This window comes from Semicossyphus pulcher, unplaced genomic scaffold (assembly GCF_022749685.1).
Source record: "Semicossyphus pulcher isolate SPU_LCO1_2020_fin unplaced genomic scaffold, fSemPul1.0.p SCAF_22, whole genome shotgun sequence".
Taxonomy (NCBI): domain Eukaryota; kingdom Metazoa; phylum Chordata; class Actinopteri; order Labriformes; family Labridae; genus Semicossyphus; species Semicossyphus pulcher.
The window spans coordinates 16,206,327-16,223,212 of NW_027211696.1; the positions used below are offsets into that span (position 1 = coordinate 16,206,327).

The 16,886-nt window shown below is 40.0% G+C and overlaps 2 protein-coding genes across 2 annotated transcripts; both read left to right on the forward strand.

Annotated features, from left to right (window-relative positions):
• The first annotated feature begins 3,710 nt into the window (after positions 1-3,710).
• Positions 3,711-8,947, forward strand: LOC138602247 (torsin-1A-like). Its single transcript, XM_069673688.1, has 5 exons — positions 3,711-3,882; positions 5,358-5,623; positions 5,713-5,888; positions 8,467-8,585; positions 8,694-8,947. Exons 1-5 carry the CDS (start codon positions 3,711-3,713, stop codon positions 8,945-8,947), a joined length of 987 nt encoding a protein of 328 aa, XP_069529789.1.
• Positions 8,948-11,585: 2,638 nt separating this feature from the next.
• On the forward strand, positions 11,586-16,422 carry LOC138602037 (torsin-1A-like). Its single transcript, XM_069673400.1, has 5 exons — positions 11,586-11,820; positions 14,133-14,398; positions 14,488-14,663; positions 15,052-15,170; positions 15,279-16,422. The coding sequence occupies exons 1-5, from the start codon at positions 11,649-11,651 to the stop codon at positions 15,530-15,532; spliced, it is 987 nt and encodes a 328-aa protein (XP_069529501.1). The 5' UTR covers positions 11,586-11,648; the 3' UTR covers positions 15,533-16,422.
• Positions 16,423-16,886: the final 464 nt, after the last annotated feature.

A 16,886-nucleotide genomic window follows, 5' to 3' on the forward strand; every position in this document is an offset into this window, starting at 1 on the left:
AAATTACGCAATTATTTCCGCAGAACAATCATAGGAAAATTCACATAGCAGCTATTCGGCTATTTGCGCCCAGCATTATTCGTTCTTAGGCCAAGTATTGAATGACACCGGTGTTGAGTATGGACCATGGTTGTCTGTTTTCAGCTGCTGATGTTATGTTTGACCCGTACATGAGCTATTTTCAGTGTAATTTGTTCAGGGTTGGCGCTAGGGTAGCACTAGCTTATGCTAGCTTGTGATCATTTAGCATTGCATTCATAGCTTTGATCCTCAGATTCACGCTTAGGGGAGAAGCTCATATGCTGTTATAACGTACTGCTGTGTTGAAGGTTGTTAATTATATAGAGTTAAGGTGGGACTATGTTACAATTACTCTTAGTTTACTGCTTCCAGAATGATCAGGAACAATGAACTAAAACAACAACAAGCTAAAGCTAAAACAACATATTTGATAACCCATTTGTAATGATCAGACAACAGCTAATGTGAGCACCCAGCTACTCACTGGATAATGCTATTGTTAGCTTGGGAGTGGTTGACAGCTAATATTGCTATTCGGTAGTGTTTAAAGATACTAGATACTATTGGCCTTGTTAGCAACAAACAAACTGTTAGCTAGTAACAAAAAACTAGCTTACGTTCATTTTAGCTAACATAATGTTAGCTAGCATTATGTAGGCCAGGAAATATTGAATGTTAGCATTAGCTGGTGTCTTACTGTAGCTAATGAGTTATCAGATATATTTTTTTATCTTGATATATGGCTTAATGTTCCCCCAGATTTTCACTATCAATTGTCTTCACAGTTGCTCATAACTTGTAAAGGGGTGAGATACTAATTTGTCATGTTACCAATTTGGTCTCATGCTTAATGAGACTCAACTTTGATATCATACTTGTATGTTACTCTTTTGAGCATTTCAAGGCTTTAACACATCTTGAAACAAGCGCTCTGTTTAGCCTGTAATTTCTTATTTGTAGTATTTTCAATCCAACTGTATTGCCTCATATTCTGTCCTATTTTACCTCTACATAACTTTATGTATTTACTACTAGGCCAGCTGCATGAGTAACTTCAAACCTGTTCTAGGTTACACTGTGTCATCATCCACATCCTCAAAGGGTGCCAAAACCTAGCAGAGCCAGGGGCTACAGAGGCTGCATAGGGAAAAAACATTTGGTATCTATAAAGTACGCTCTCTTGTAATACAGTCTGACCCAGAGAGTAAAACACATATGGTAAAAAGGGAGGATGACCTTAGGACGCAAAGGACAGAGAGTACCTCTTCCTATATTATCAAAATATGTCCAGAAAATTTTGAATCTGCCATTTAAGATATATCAAACAGAGCCATGTCAAGCTTACAGTATTTTTAGCCCAGTATGGCATACTTTGTCTCAGTGGACTTTAAAGGCCTGAGAAGCCGCTGTTCCCGCCCCCTGCCCAAGCTTTCTAAGATGACAAATTCCCCAAATATAAACTAGGTCAAGAGTTCTGTTTGGCCAGCTATGAATTAGAAATGTCAAAGCAACAATACAAAGTTTCTCTTTGCTCCTAGATGACCTTAGAACTGTACTTTTGTGAAGTGTTTGACATGGCAAACTTGGCATAACTTCATTACAGGCCTTTTGTCAAGAAATAATTCCATTGCTGCTAATATTTTCTATTAGTATTTTTATTAAATTTTTTTCGCTTTTGACCGGGTGTCCTCAAATCGATTGCCAGTGTAATACTAATATTGTTTATATTATTTTTCAATAGCTTCCATGTAATTTGGTTTTCTTATTTTACATTAACATTTCATGATACATTTTATGGGGTTTTTTCAATATCTTCCCTGCCATGTGACCCAGCGTCCTCAAATCAGTGTCAGATGTTAATGCTCACTTAGACATACGTCATTACATTGTTTTTGGGTTTTTTTCTTTTTCTATTTTACATTAACATTTTATGTTTTTTTTTTCTTTTTTAAATATCTTCCCTGTCATGTGACCCAATGTCCTCAAATGTTTCTTTTTTTCTTAATATTGTTATGGAAAATAAAAATAATACATCTCAACAAATCTCATTACATTGGATTATTGCCGCAAATATTATCTATTATTATTTTTATGTGTTTTCAATAGTTTTCATGTCATGTGACCCAGTGTCCTCAAATCAATGTCAGATGTTAATACTCACTTGGACAGATAAGACACACTCATTTTTTTTCTTTTTCTTTTTTATATTTATATTTTTGTGGAAAATGTAAATTTTTTGTCATGTGACCCTGTGTCCTCAATTGTTTCTATTTTTTATTCATGTTTTTTGGGGGGGAAATTTTATGTTGTTTTTTTTTCTTCGACAATTTTCATCATATTGGATTATTGCTAATATTTTCTATTAGTATTTTTATTGAAAAAAAATAGGTTCCATGTCATGTGACCCAGTGTCCTCAAATCAATGTCAGATGTTAATACTCATTTAAACAAATAAGACACACCTCATTGGATATTCTTGCTTTTTCTAATTTCTATTAATATTTTTTGAAATTAATTATTTAAATTTAAAAATGATTTTCTCTCTTTAACTGAAACCTGGCTGTGTCGGGAAGAATATAACGTTTTATCAAATGTAGTCCTTAGTTCAGATAAAATAGTTATTGTTGGTGACTTTAATATCCATGTGATCAATTATAGCCTTAGCATGGCGTTTATGTCTCTATTGGACTCTACCGGCTTCACTCAAAGTGTAAACAAGCCTATCACTGCACACCCTCGACCTTGTTCTAGCTCATGGCCTTGAAACCGAAAAAAACCTTAAGTGTCTTTCCACAAAATCCTCTTTTATTGGATCATTATTTAGTAACAGTTGATGTCCTACCAACTGAGTACACGCAAGTTAACAAAAATGTAGTCACTAGAAGTTTGTCTGATAGGGCTGTAGCTAATTTTACGGAAGCAATTCCCTCTACTTTTAATTTAATACCATCTCTTTATGCTACAGAAAGCTCTTGTACTAATGTTAGTCCTCTTCTGAGCTTGATCTGTTTGTTGATAGTACTGCAGGTTCATTGAGAAGTACTCTTGATTCAACAGCCTCCCTAAGACAGAAGAGTATTTAACAGCAGAGGCTAGCCAACTGAAGCAAATGTCTGTACTGTCCTCTTCAGCGAAACTCTTTGCATGAAGCACAGTAGAATGAAACAATAACAAAACCTTCACAGACAACAGCTGCAGTGTGACACTGCCATCTAGTGGCTGGAGTGACACTTTAACCCTGCCCTCCTCTACCCAGTTTATAACCAGATGGTTGCTTTATAGTAGTTTTATTTAACACAATTGAGCTGAGGAACTTGCTCAATTTAAGCAAATATTGTAGACGCAGTCTTTAAGACATGGCCTCAACACCAGGTGTCAATACTCACCTTAAGGCCCGTATCGTGTCAGTGTATATTGTGATTCAGTTATGTGGTATAAGATTTAAAAAAAGGAACAACGTCATCATTACAAAAAACCACATTTAATGACAGTTTATGTTTTTAAGGCCCCTGAGAGTCTGAAGGCTGGCGGCTGCTACATCGGCCTTACATTCAAACTCAACTTCCCAGTATTGTGGCCACCTCCTTGTTACTGGCATTGAGAAGCTATTAGTCCGCTTAATAAGTGAGTTGGTATCGTGTTAAGATTGCTCTATCACCGTCTGACTTCAGGAAGTAGAGGTTTCCACGATGAAAGCTGTACGAATGTATTTGTTGTTACATATTGTTTTGACAGTGTTTGTCCCGGTAAACACGTTTGATCCGCTCAAAGCAACGGTGGGCATTTTTAAAAATGTGTGGCAGAGGGTGTTCGATTCAAAGGAGAGTTGCGATTCGAAATGGATTTCCTTCAACGCAACAGGTAAGACGAATGTATTATGTAGTTTTACATACTTGATAACCCTTTTTAATACTGTAAGACAACAGCTAACCTCAGCATTCAGCCACTTATAAGGATATGTTACCTCTTTGGTAGAATGACGTGGTTAATCTGAATTGGCGTGTAATGAATCTCGGGATACGGTGTTAGGTTCACATTGGCAGTAACTTCACAGAATGTATATATGAGAGAATCTCATGTAATGAGTGTTTATCACTTTTCTGTTCATATGAGTGTATTTACGTATGGGGTGTGTCAACAAATGAGTCATCCTTTTTCTGGGCCACAAAGGATCCATCGGATACATCCTTTGCGGCCCAGAATTTGTCAACAAATGAGCCATCCTTTTTCTGGGCCACAAAGGATCCATCGGGTACATCCTTTGCGGCCCAGAAAAAGGATGACTCATTTGTTGACACACCACTTAAGGCCAAAGCTCAAGAGTAGGTATTGAAGAGGCAGGCGATGGTTGATGTTGCTTTATTCCCTCCTTAGTAGTGACAGGCTTACATGTAATCCAGTTGCAATACAAGGTAACGTGGGTGCGTGCTTGTGTATGTGTGTGTGGTTTCTATAAAAGAAAGAAGATACATACAAAAGAATGAATAATATATACATAAATACACTCATATGAACAGAGAAGTGATAAACACTCATTACATGAGATTCTCTCTCATATATACATTCTGTGAAGTTACTGCCAATGTGATCCTAACACTTCCGGTTATTTACGGCTAATGTTAAATCTCCCGATGCCCAACCGGCAGGATACCTTTATTTTGAAAACCTACGGACGTGCTACATCCAAGCACAGACGGTCACAATATGATTAACACCATTCACGTCGTACCCAAGCTCAACAATTAAGCACATAACATTACTAAACAGATTATGAACACATTAACACACATGAACATGTTTAAACTTAACGTGATGCAGGTCCGACGACCGTAATAACGTGCATATAATTAGCATAAACATCAAACAGCCAACATCAGAGCGCAGAATCCTGATCAGAATTGGCTGACATTAAGTATGTGTATCTACATTAACACAAGAAATACGGTCATTCAGTAGAAAATACTTACTCTTATGCATTTACGCACACATCACTCTTCACAAGTTATTGCACCGCACTGTCCCTCACTCATCTATCACTCTGAAGCAGTCAGCTTATTAATGTGAATGATGTCACTTAATACAGCGAGCCTGTGGGTAAGCTCCCAATCGTATGATCTTGACGATATAACCAACAGTACTTCAAAACAAAAGACCCCACATAATTAAAGGCACTTAATAATAATTATTAACACACTTGTCACTTTGCAGCATTTTCTACACTTGGTGTAAATGTCCTTTGTGATGTAGCGTGTCTTTCTCTGATCCTTGGCTGTGAACTTTCTTTCTTGTTCTATAAAGTCAAAGCCATCGTGATGTTCCTGCTGTGCACTCTGTAGGTCTACAGGCTGACCTGGAAACAAAACTGTTCGGACAGCACATTGCTTCACGCGTCATCCTGAAAGCTGTGACTGGATTCATGAGCAACGACTATCCACAGAAGCCCCTGGTGCTCTCTCTGCACGGGCCGTGTGGCACGGGGAAGAACTTTGTCAGTCAGCTGATCGCTGAAAACATTTACAAGGAGGGGATGGACAGTGACTTTGTTCATGTTTTTAATTCTCTATTTCACTTCCCACATAAAGGCCAAATTGAGACCTACAAGGTTTATAAACAGTTCACACAATTTAAATGCAGTGACAGTGTTCTTTTGTGTCAACAGTATAGATTAAAAGTGTTTCTGTTTCTCCTCAGTCTCAGTTTCAGCAGTGGATCAAAGGAAATGTTTCCAACTGTGCTCGCTCCATGTTCATCTTTGATCAGATGGAAAAGATGCCTCCTGACCTTACTGACAGCATAAAGCCGTACCTTGACTACCACAACAAGCTGGGTGGAGTTTCTTATCGGAAAACCCTCTTCATCTTCATCAGGTGAAAGCAAGGACTCATTTGTTTGGGAAATTTTAATCTGAACCTCAGAAGGGGAAAAAGCAGTGTAATTATTTACTTCCTGATGACATAACTGCATTAAACTGCTGCTGTTGTTGGAAATTACCAAAACTTCAACATTTTAAATCACTTCTTAAAACATATCTTAATTAAAAAGCCTTTTATCAATGTCAGCCAATAATGTCTAATTTTTTTAAATAAAATTTTATTTTATTATTTATTGTTGTTTACATGAATCATAGTTCAACAAGCTGCTCCTAGGACGTTTATCCAATCATCCTCAAACCTGGTCAGCCAATAGAAAAGACCTTAATGTTAAAAAAGTGTTAAAAAATTAAATGTAACACTAATATTCAATGTCCAATCTGCCCCACATTTTGTCACTATATATTGCCAAGGTTTACCCAAATCATAGCACCACCTACTGGTCAGAGGAAGTAAGGCTCGTGAGGTAACAATTTTCATCCATCCATCCATTGTCTTCCGCTTATCCAGGGCCGGGTAGCGGTGGCAGCCTACTCAGTAAGGTGACCCAGGTGAAACCGCCGAACCACTTCAACTGGCTCCTTTCGACACGAAGTAGAAGCGGCTCTATTCCAAGCTCCCCCCTGATCTCCAAGCTCCTGACCCTATCTCTAAGGCTGAGCCCAGACACCCTCCGAAGGAAACTCATTTCGGCCGCTTGTATCCGCGTTCTCATTCTTTCGTTCACTACCCAAAGCTTGTGACCATAGGTGAGGGTTGGAACGTAGATCGACTGGTAAACAGAAAGCTTTGACTTCAGGCTCAGCTCCCTCTTCACCACCACGGTCCGGTACAACGCCTGCATTACTGCTGAAGCTGCACCGATCCGCCTGTCAATCTCATGATCCATTTTACCCTCACTCGTGAACAATACCCCGAGATACTTAAACTCCTTCGCTTGAGGCAAAGACTCACTCCCCACCCAGAGGGGACAATCAACCGGTTTCGGGCAGAGAACCATGGCCTCAGACTTGGAGGTGCTGACTCTCATCCCAACCGTGTCACACTTGGCGGCAAACCGCCCCAATGCCTGCTGGAGGTCCCAGCTTGATGAAGCCAACAGGACAACATCATCTGCAAAAAGCAGAAGAGGCCAACACGCACCGGGAACGTGTTTGACTTTGTGCCAAGGATGTGGACACAGCTCTCACATTGGTTATACAGCAACCGAATGGCTCGTATCAACGACCCCGGTACCCCATACTCCCGCAGTACCCCTCATAGGACCACCCAGGGTTGAGTAGTGTTATACCCCAATAGTTGGGACACACCGTTCACTCCCCCTTTTTAAAAATGGGAACCAGCACCCCGGTCTGCCACAGGTACTGTCCCAGACCATCATGCGATATTGAAGAGGCGTGCCAGCCACGACAGTCCAACAATGTCCAGAGCCTTTAGCATGTCAACGCAAATCTCATCTACACCTGGCGCCTTGCCACTGCGTAGCTTCTTGACTACCTCAGTGACCTCTGCCACGGCTATAGATAAGGCTTCCCCTGGACCTTCAGACTCTGCCTCCTCATCAGAGGTCGTTTTGGCTGGGTTCAGGAGTTCCTCAAAGTGTTCCTACCACCGCCCGACAATATCCTCAGTCCGGGTCAGCAGTTCTCCACCTCTGCTAAACAGTTTGAGCCAATCCCTGCTTCCCCTTCGTGAGTCGTCTAACGGTTTGCCAGAACTTCTTTGAGACCAACCCAAAGTCCTTCTCCATAGCCTCCCGGAACTCCTCCAGCACCTGGGTTTTTGCTTCCACAACCACAGAAGCTGCAGCCCTTCTGGCCACTCGGTACCTGTCTGCTGCCTCTGGAGACCCCTGGGCTATCCAAGTCCGAAAGGCCTCCTTCTTCAGCCTGACGGCTTCAATCACCGTCGGTGTCCACCAACGGGTTCTCAGGTTGCCGCCACGACAGGCACCGACAGCCTTCTGGCCACAACTGCTTGTAGCCACTTCCACAATGGAGGCTTTGAACACGGCCCATTCGGATTCCATGTCCCCAACCTCCCTCGGGATGCAAGAGAAATTATTCCAGAGATGGGAGTTGAAGACCTCGCGGACAGGGGCCTCCGCCAGATGTTCCCAGTTCACCCTCACTACATGTTTAGGTTTACCAGGTCTGTCCCGCAGCCTCCCCCGCCATCTGCTCCAAAAATTTGATTCACACACTAAATTGTGGTGTCCACACTTTATACTTAACTATATTATAACTATAACTATAACTATGTTAACTTGATGCATTAAAGTGATAATCTCACACATTTTAAAGTCACTATCTATCGCCGAATGAGGTAACACAATGTTGATTGAGCCTATGGCCCACGATGAAAGCTCTTGCAGTATTATGGACTGGGTGTCTAGTGCGACACAAGCACGCCCAGACTGGGCGAAAAACGTGTCACTAACTGGGTTGCCCAGTGACAACTGTGGTCTTTGAGATTACAACTTAAAGAACACTTCCATTTTTCCATTTTAAAACTACAAATATGTTAACAATAAATCTGATTTAAAAATGTTTCCTGTTTCTAATCTTCTCCCAAGCAATAACGGAGGAGACTTCATCACACAGAAAGCTTTAGATTTCTGGAAAGAAGGGCGAGGTCGAGAGGAGATCAAGCTTAGGGACTTGGAACCATCGCTCTCTGACTCAGCATTGAACAGTGAGTTGACTGCTTATTTCTGTCTTGGTCATCAAACACACAAGAAAAAGAATGAATTAAAAACCTTGATTTTTTAAATTTTGCCTATCTCTTAACCTCCCCATGTAGATGGCTTTTGGCATTCAACATTGATTGACAGGAACATGATTGACGCCTTCATCCCATTTCTGCCCCTGGAGAAGGAGCACGTGGTCCATTGTGTCATGGCCGAGATGAAAGCCAGAGGAATGTGGCCAGACCAAAAAGTGGCTGACAAGGTGGCTGAAGATTTAATATATATCCCTAAATCTGAGAGAGTGTTTTCTAAAATGGGCTGTATGACCGTGGGTGGAAAATTGTACTTTCAAAAAGAAGAACTCTAGAAGTCGCCTTCTTTGTGCCCTTGTGTTTTAAAAAAGCCATATTGCTCTCTTTGATGCGCTTTATTAGATAAAACATTGTAGAGTGCCTTTAAACCATTATACTAAATTCAAATAACAAATATAAATCATTAAACATATAAACTCTTCAGGAGAGCCTCGTCTTTTTAACCTCTACATGCTCCATTTTGGCAAAACTATACAAAAGAACATTGTTTATCATAATCAGACAATAGATGTTTTTTTGTTGTTCTTGTGGGTCTTTAAAGCTCTTGATATAAAAAATGTTATGCTCTTATATTCCTCTTAACAGGGAAATCAGACAGGAAGTCGACGTACTACGGTCAGCGTATTGCGCCATTTCCTGTTTTCTCTCTGCTAATGTGTTGAAGGACTCTCATTGTTACTTTAGCAACTTATCTGCTAAACTGTTTAACTTTAACTCGCTTAGCAGTTAGCTTAGCAGTTAGCTTTATCTATTGAAATGGCTTCTCCCTCTCGCTCTCCTGTCTGTCTTGTTCTGTGTGTCAGATTTTTATTTTTACCTCGACCTCCTTTAGGGATAAGTGTACTTGTATTAAATGTACTTTTGTAGCTATGAAGGCGAGGAACAATTATTTACTTGTATTATCAGTCAATGTGGGAACCTATGTACGTGATACTAATCATTAATCAATTGCCTAACATTATATTTGTATCTAAAAATATGTACACTGTATTTTACTATGTAAGATTTTCAAGAAATAATAAATTAGATTATCCTTTTAAAAAATCCAAATGCATTTGTCCCACATTAAAAACCAACATCTGCAGTGTGACACTGCCATCTAGTGGCTGGGAGGACACTCTTATCAGCCTGCCCTCTTCGACCCATTACATGACCTGGCCAAATGGTTGCTTGTCAGTAGTTTTATTTAACACAAATAATTGTAGGAACATGCTCAATTTAAGCAAAGTAATGCATCCTGCAAGCTTTTAGACACAGGGACCATCTTTAAGACATGGCCTCAACACCAGGTGTACAAGTGTATCTGATCTATACTCACCTTAATGGGGTCAGTGTATATTGTGATTCAGTGATGCATATGTGGTATAAGATTAAGATTAAGAAAAAGGTACAACCTCACATTTTTACCAAAAACCACATAGACAGTTTTGGTTTTTTAGGCCCCTGAGGGTCTGAAGGCTGGCGGCTGCTACCTCAGCCTTACATTCAAACTCAACTTCCCAGTATTGTAGCCACCTGGTTTAACATCAAAGTAATGTAGCTTGTTTGGCAACTTTTGCATTCATAAGGAAATGATGACAACATGTAAAACAAACATTGGTTGACCAGTTCTCCTTGTTAATGACATTAAGAAGCTACTAGTCCACTTAATAAGTGAATTTGTACCGTGTTAAGATTGCTCTATCGCCGTCTGACTTCAGGAAGCAGAGGTTTCCACGATGAAAGCTGTACGAATGTATTTGTTGTTACATATTGTTTTGGCAGTGTTTGTCCCGGTAAACACGTTTGATCCGCTCAAAGCAAGTTTTATCAAATGTAGTCCTTAGTACAGATAAAATAATTATTGTTGGTGACTTTAATATCCATGTGATCAATGATAGCCTTAGCATGGCGTTTATGTCTCTATTGGACTCTACTGGCTTCACTCAAAGTGTAAACAAGCCTATCACCGCTTTAACCACACCCTCGACCTTGTTCTAGCTCATGGCCTTGAAACCGAAAAAAAACTGAAGTGTCTTTCCACAAAATCCTCTTTTATCGGATCACTATTTAGTAACAGTTGATTTCCTACCAACTGAGCCAGTTAACAAAAATGTAGTCACTAGAAGGCTGTAGCTAATTTTACGGAAGCAATTCCCTCTACTTTTAATTTATTACCATATCTTTATGCTACAGAAAGCTCTTGTACTAATGTTAGTCCTCTTCTGAGCTTGATCTGTTTGTTGATAGTACTGTGGGTTCATTGAGAAGTACTCTAGATTCAACAGCCTCCCTAAGACAGAAGAGTATTTAACAGCAGAGGCTAGCCAACTGAAGCAAATGTCTGTACTGTCCTCTTCAGCGAAACTCTTTGCATGAAGCACAGTAGAATGAAACAATAACAAAACCTTCACAGACAACAGCTGCAGTGTGACACTGCCATCTAGTGGCTGGAGTCACACTTTACCCCTGCCCTCCTCTACCCAGTTTATAACCAGATGGTTGCTTTATAGTAGTTTTATTTAACACAATTGAGCTGAGGAACTTTAAGCAAATATTGTAGACGCAGGGACCGTCTTTAAGACAAGTCCTCAACACCAGGTGTTGATACTCACCTGAAGGCCCGTATCGTGTCAGTGTATATTGTGATTCAGTTATGTGGTATAAGATTAAAAAAAAGGAACAACGTCATCATTACAAAAAACCACATAGACAGTTTTGGTTTTTAAGGCCCCTGAGGGTCTGAAGGCTGGCGGCTGGTACATCAGCCTTACATTCAAACTCTTGTAGCCACCTGGTTTAACATCAAAGTAATGTAGCTTGTTTGGCAACTTTTGCATTCATAAGGAAATGATGACAACATGTTAAACAAACGTTGCTTGACCAGTTCTCCTTGTTACTGGCATTAAGAAGCTATTAGTCCGCTTAATAAGTGAGTTGGTATCAGGTTAAGATAGCTCTATCGCTGTCTGACTTCAGGAAGCAGAGGTTTCCACTATGAAAGCTGTACGAATGTATTTGTTGTTACATATTGTTTTGGCAGTGTTTGTCCCGGTAAACACGTTTGATCCGCTCACAGCATCGGTTGCCATTATTTCAAGTGTGTGGCAGAGGCTGTTCGATTCACATGAGAGTTGTGATTCGAAATGGATTTCCTTCAACGCAACAGGTAAGACAAATGTGAAGTATGCAGACATCCAGTTGGGCTGTTTTAATGAAGTATGTTTTAACTGGATAAACATCTTGAATTATGTGGTTTTACATACTTCATAACCTTTTTAATACAGTCAGACAACAGCTAACCTTAGCATTCAGCCACTTATAAGTTTATATTACCCTTTGGTAGAATGACATGGTAGGTAATCTCTATTTACAGATTCTATAGAGAAATGTATCTGTAGGCAAGGACTCTGGTTTTTAGTACAGGAAGTGTTCTGATTTCCATTTGTAGTTCGCTTGTAGTCCGAGTTGTTTTGACCAATCATGTGTCAGCAGGCTTCAGCAATCTGAATCAGGGTTTACTTCCAAGTAGGTTTACACACACACAAAATCTGCTTTGATGTTTTTGTGCGGAACAATTAACACAGAACTAGAATTTTTTTTTAAATTAATGTATAATGCAAAAGCTGACAGTATAAAATTGAAAATAGTGCAGACAATATAAAAAAGTCCAGTGTGCGTTAATGTAACGCATATAGTCTGGTTTAAAGTCTTAACATTAGTGTAATGTTAAGTGACTGAGGGGCTGGATGAGAGTTCATGTCACGTGGGGGTGTGGTCGGTGCCTTGTTGATGAGGCTGGCAGCAGAGGGGAAGAAACTGTTCTGGTCCTGATGGATTGCAGTCTCTTGCTGGAGGAGAGGGTCTCAAAGAGGCTGTGTCCAGGGTGAGAGGGGTCGGCCACAATCTTACCTGCAAGCCTCAGAGTCCTGGAGGTGTACAGGTCCTCGAGAGATGGCAGATTTCAGCCAATCATCCTCTCTGATGAGCGGATGAGACGCTGCAGCCTTCCCTTGTCCTAGGCAGTGGCAGCAGCGTACCAGACGGTGGTGGAGCAGGTGAGGATGGACTCAATGATGACAGGTTGAACTTCTTCAGCTGCCACAGGAAGTACATCCCCTGAAATCTTCAACGATTTACCTTCTGAAGAATCTCTATAAACAGACACCTGCACAAAGTTCAGTTAACAATCTGCTTTAGTTCAAAAATTTCAACTTGAGACAAATTTGCTTGACACTGTGTTGTCAAAGCCGTTCAGCGTTTAGATTTCCCGACTTCCTCGAATGCATCAGAAAAGATTGATCCGACATCCTTAACAAACGAACATTTTACGTGTTGTTTTCTTCTCCTCTTGTTTACAGAGCTGACGAAGCTGGCATTTTTAGTTTTTACAAACAAAAACAGATCATTGTGCACTCCTCCAGGGGATTTAATGAACCAAGAAATGACAGCGTTCATTTTGTTGACGTATCTAGGGGGGTGAAAATCACTTCATTTTTTATCTGAACACACGGCCGCTCCATAAGTTCTTAATTGGACTAAAACAATGCAGCGCACGGAGAAGTATGGGCCGGAAGTCCTTAACGCTGGCTGAACCAGAATGCCCGCAAAATTCACCATGACTCCCAGAGGCGACCTAGACAATGGGTTCTGAAATTGCATGGTAGGAAATATGTAAATTCCAAGCTAATGTAATGCTAGCTAAGAATTGACTCCCTAGCTAACGTAGTGTTAGCAAAGAAGTGGTTGAATGCTAAGTTAAGCTGTTGTTTAACCGTCCAACGTCTAACTTGTTGTTGAAATATGGTCCGATTCCTAGCTAGCGTGCTAACTAGCCAGCATAACTAACGTCACGTAACTTAACCTATTATTTAAAAATAAAATGTTTCAAATCCATCTCGGTTTTTTTAATGTGTAACACTAGCTATTCGATTGATTTGAAACCAAAAACTTCATACGTTTATTCCTCAAAAGTGTAAGAGTCCACCATTTTGTTTGAATTGGCGTGTAATGAATCTTGGGATACGGTGGGCCGCGAAGGATGTACCCGATGGATCCTTCGTGGACGCATTATCTGCCGCATCTCAAGGAGCCTTCGTATTGGGAGAGCCTTCGACGCACCGCTGACATGTTACCTTCAGACACCATCAGCAATATTTAGCCAGTAACTCCACAAAGGGAGGAATCTCAGGATGAATGAATGAAATGGCCAAGTAGCCATACAAAGAAAATAGATAAAAAAATATCATAAGTGCTCCAATTACAATCTATAATTTTGTCTTTATTGTCCATACTGTAATTTTATAATGCTGGTGGGTGTAAGCTTTTAAAGCACTAAACTTATACAACTGCTTTATTTGAAGTCTTGGTGTAAATGTCCTTTGTGATGTAGCGTGTCTTTCTCTGATCTTTGGCTGTGAACTTTCTTTCTTGTTCTATAAAGTCAAAACCATCATGTTGTTCCTGCTGTGCACTCTGTAGGTCTACAGGCTGACCTGGAAACAAAACTGTTCGGACAGCACATTGCTTCACGCATCATCCTGAAAGCTGTGACTGGATTCATGAGCAACGACTACCCACAGAAGGCCCTGGTGCTCTCTCTGCACGGGCCGAGTGGCACGGGGAAGAACTTTGTCAGTCAGCTGATCGCTGAAAACATTTACAAGGAGGGGATGGACAGTGACTTTGTTCATGTTTTTAATTCTGTGCTTCACTTCCCCAATAAACTCCTAAATGAGTACTACAAGGTTTATAAAGAGTTCACACAATTTAAAAGCAGTGACAGTGTTCTTTTGTGTCAACAGTATAGATTAAAAGTGTTTCTGTTTCTCCTCAGTCTCAGTTACAGCAGTGGATCAAAGGAAATGTTTCCAACTGTGCTCGCTCCATGTTCATCTTTGATGAGATGGAAAAGATGCATCCTGGCCTGATTGACAGCATAAAGCCGTTCCTCGACTACTACAACAAGCTGGATGGAGTTTCTTATCGGAAAGCCATCTTCATCTTCCTCAGGTGAAAGCAAGGACTCATTTGTTTGGGAAATTTTAATCTGAACCTCAGAAGGAGAAAAAGCAGTGTAATTATTTACTCTCTGATGACACACTCTGCATTAAACTGCTGCTGTTGTTGGATAATACCAAAACTGCAACATTTTAAATCACTTCTTAAAACATATCTTCATTAAAAAGCCTTTTAATTCATGTAAGCCAATAATGTCCATTTTTTTATTTCCCTCTTTTTGCCTGATTTTATTTTATTTTGGGTATTTATTGTCATTTACAGGACTCACACTTTAACAAGCTGCTCCTAGGACGTTTATGCAATCATCCTCAAACCTGGCCAGCCAACAGAAACGATGAATCTGATTTAAAATGTTTCCTGTTTCTAATCTTCTCCCAAGCAATAACGGAGGAGACTTCATCACACAGAAAGCTTTAGATTTCTGGAAAGAAGGGCGAGATCGAAAGGAGATCAAGCTTAGGGACTTGGAACCATCGCTCTCTGACTCAGCATTGAACAGTGAGTCGACTGCTTATTTCTGTCTTGGTCATCAAACACACAAGAAAAAGAATGAATTAAAAACCTTGATTTTTTAAATTTTTACTATCTCTTAATCTCCCCATGTAGATGGCTTTTGGCATTCAACATTGATTGAGGGGAACATGATTGACGCCTTCATCCCATTTCTGCCCCTGGAGAAGGAGCACGTGGTCCATTGTGTCATGGCTGAGATGAAAGCCAGAGGAATGTGGCCAAACCAAAAAGTGGCTGAAAAGGTGGCTGAAGATTTCATATATATCCCTAAATCTGAGAGAGTGTTTTCTAAAGCCGGCTGCAAGACTGTAGGTGCAAGGTTGTACTTTGACGAAGGAGAAGTCTAGGATCCAAATGACTGAGGAGAGGAAGTCATTTGGGGAAGACAATCATCCTTGCATTGGTAATTCCCCCTTAATGTACAACCTACCTTAGCACGTTTGTTTGAGTAAACTCTTCAGATCATCAGAGGAAAATAACAACTCCTCAAGTGAAGTCGCCTTCTTTGTGCTCTTGTGTTTTAAAAAAGCCATATTGCTCTCTTTGATGCGCTTTATTAGATAAAACATTGTAGAGTGCCTTTAAACCATTATACTAAATTCAAATAACAAACGTTGACTATAAACTCTTCAGGAGAGCCTCGTCTTTTTAACCTCTACATGCTCCATTTTGGCAAAACTATACAAAAGAACATTGTTTGTTGTTGTCAGGCAGGTTATACGGAGCTCAGGTCTCTGCTGTGGCTTGTAGTGATTTATTTTATTTTTTCCATGGGAACATTTTTAATTTTTAAAATGTATTTGATGGTTTTTGGTTGTTCTTGTGGGTCTTTAAAGCTCTTGATATAAAAAATGTTATGCTCTTATATTCCTCTTAACGGGGAAATCAGACAGGAAGTCGGCGTACTACGGTCAGCGTATTGCGTCATTTCCTGTTTTGTTTTCTCTGCTAATGTGTTGAAGGACTCTCATTGTTACTTTAGCAACTTATCTGCTAAACTGTTTAACTTTAACTCGCTTAGCAGTTAGCTTAGCAGTTAGCTTTATCTATTGAAATGGCTTCTCCCTCTCGCTCTCCTGTCTGTCTTGTTCGGTGTGTCAGATTTTTATTTCTACCTCGACCTCCTTTAGGGATAAGTGTACTTGTATGAAATGTACTTTTGTAGCTATGAAGGCGAGGAACAATTATTTACTTGTATTATCAGTCAATGTGGGAACCTATGTACATGATACTAATCATCAATCAATCGCATAACATTGTATTTGTATCTAAAAATATTTCAAGAAATAATAAATTAGATTATCCTTTTAAAAAATCCAAATTAATGCATTTGTCCCACATTAAAAACCAACATCTGCAGTGTGACACTGCCATCTAGTGGCTGGGAGGACACTCTTATCAGCCTGCCCTCTTCGACCCATTACATGACCTGGCCAAATGGTTGCTTGTCAGTAGTTTTATTTAACACAAATTAATGTAGGAACATGCTCAATTTAAGCAAAGTAATGCATCCTGCAAGCTTTTAGACACAGGGACCATCTTTAAGACATGGCCTCAACACCAGGTGTACAAGTGTATCTGATCTATACTCACCTTAATGGGGTCAGTGTATATTGTGATTCAGTGATGCATATGAGGTATAAGATTAAGAAAAAGGTACAACCTCACATTTTTACCAAAAACCACATAGACAGTTTTGGT

Coding starts and splice junctions, on each gene's coding strand:
- LOC138602247 (XM_069673688.1), top strand. CDS start 3,711: ATGAAAGCTGTACGAATGTATTTGTTGTTACATATTGTTTTGACAGTG. Junction 3,883..5,357: donor GATTTCCTTCAACGCAACAG/GTAAGACGAATG, acceptor TGCACTCTGTAG/GTCTACAGGCTGACCTGGAA. Junction 8,586..8,693: donor CTCTGACTCAGCATTGAACA/GTGAGTTGACTG, acceptor CTCCCCATGTAG/ATGGCTTTTGGCATTCAACA.
- LOC138602037 (XM_069673400.1), top strand. CDS start 11,649: ATGAAAGCTGTACGAATGTATTTGTTGTTACATATTGTTTTGGCAGTG. Junction 11,821..14,132: donor GATTTCCTTCAACGCAACAG/GTAAGACAAATG, acceptor TGCACTCTGTAG/GTCTACAGGCTGACCTGGAA. Junction 15,171..15,278: donor CTCTGACTCAGCATTGAACA/GTGAGTCGACTG, acceptor CTCCCCATGTAG/ATGGCTTTTGGCATTCAACA.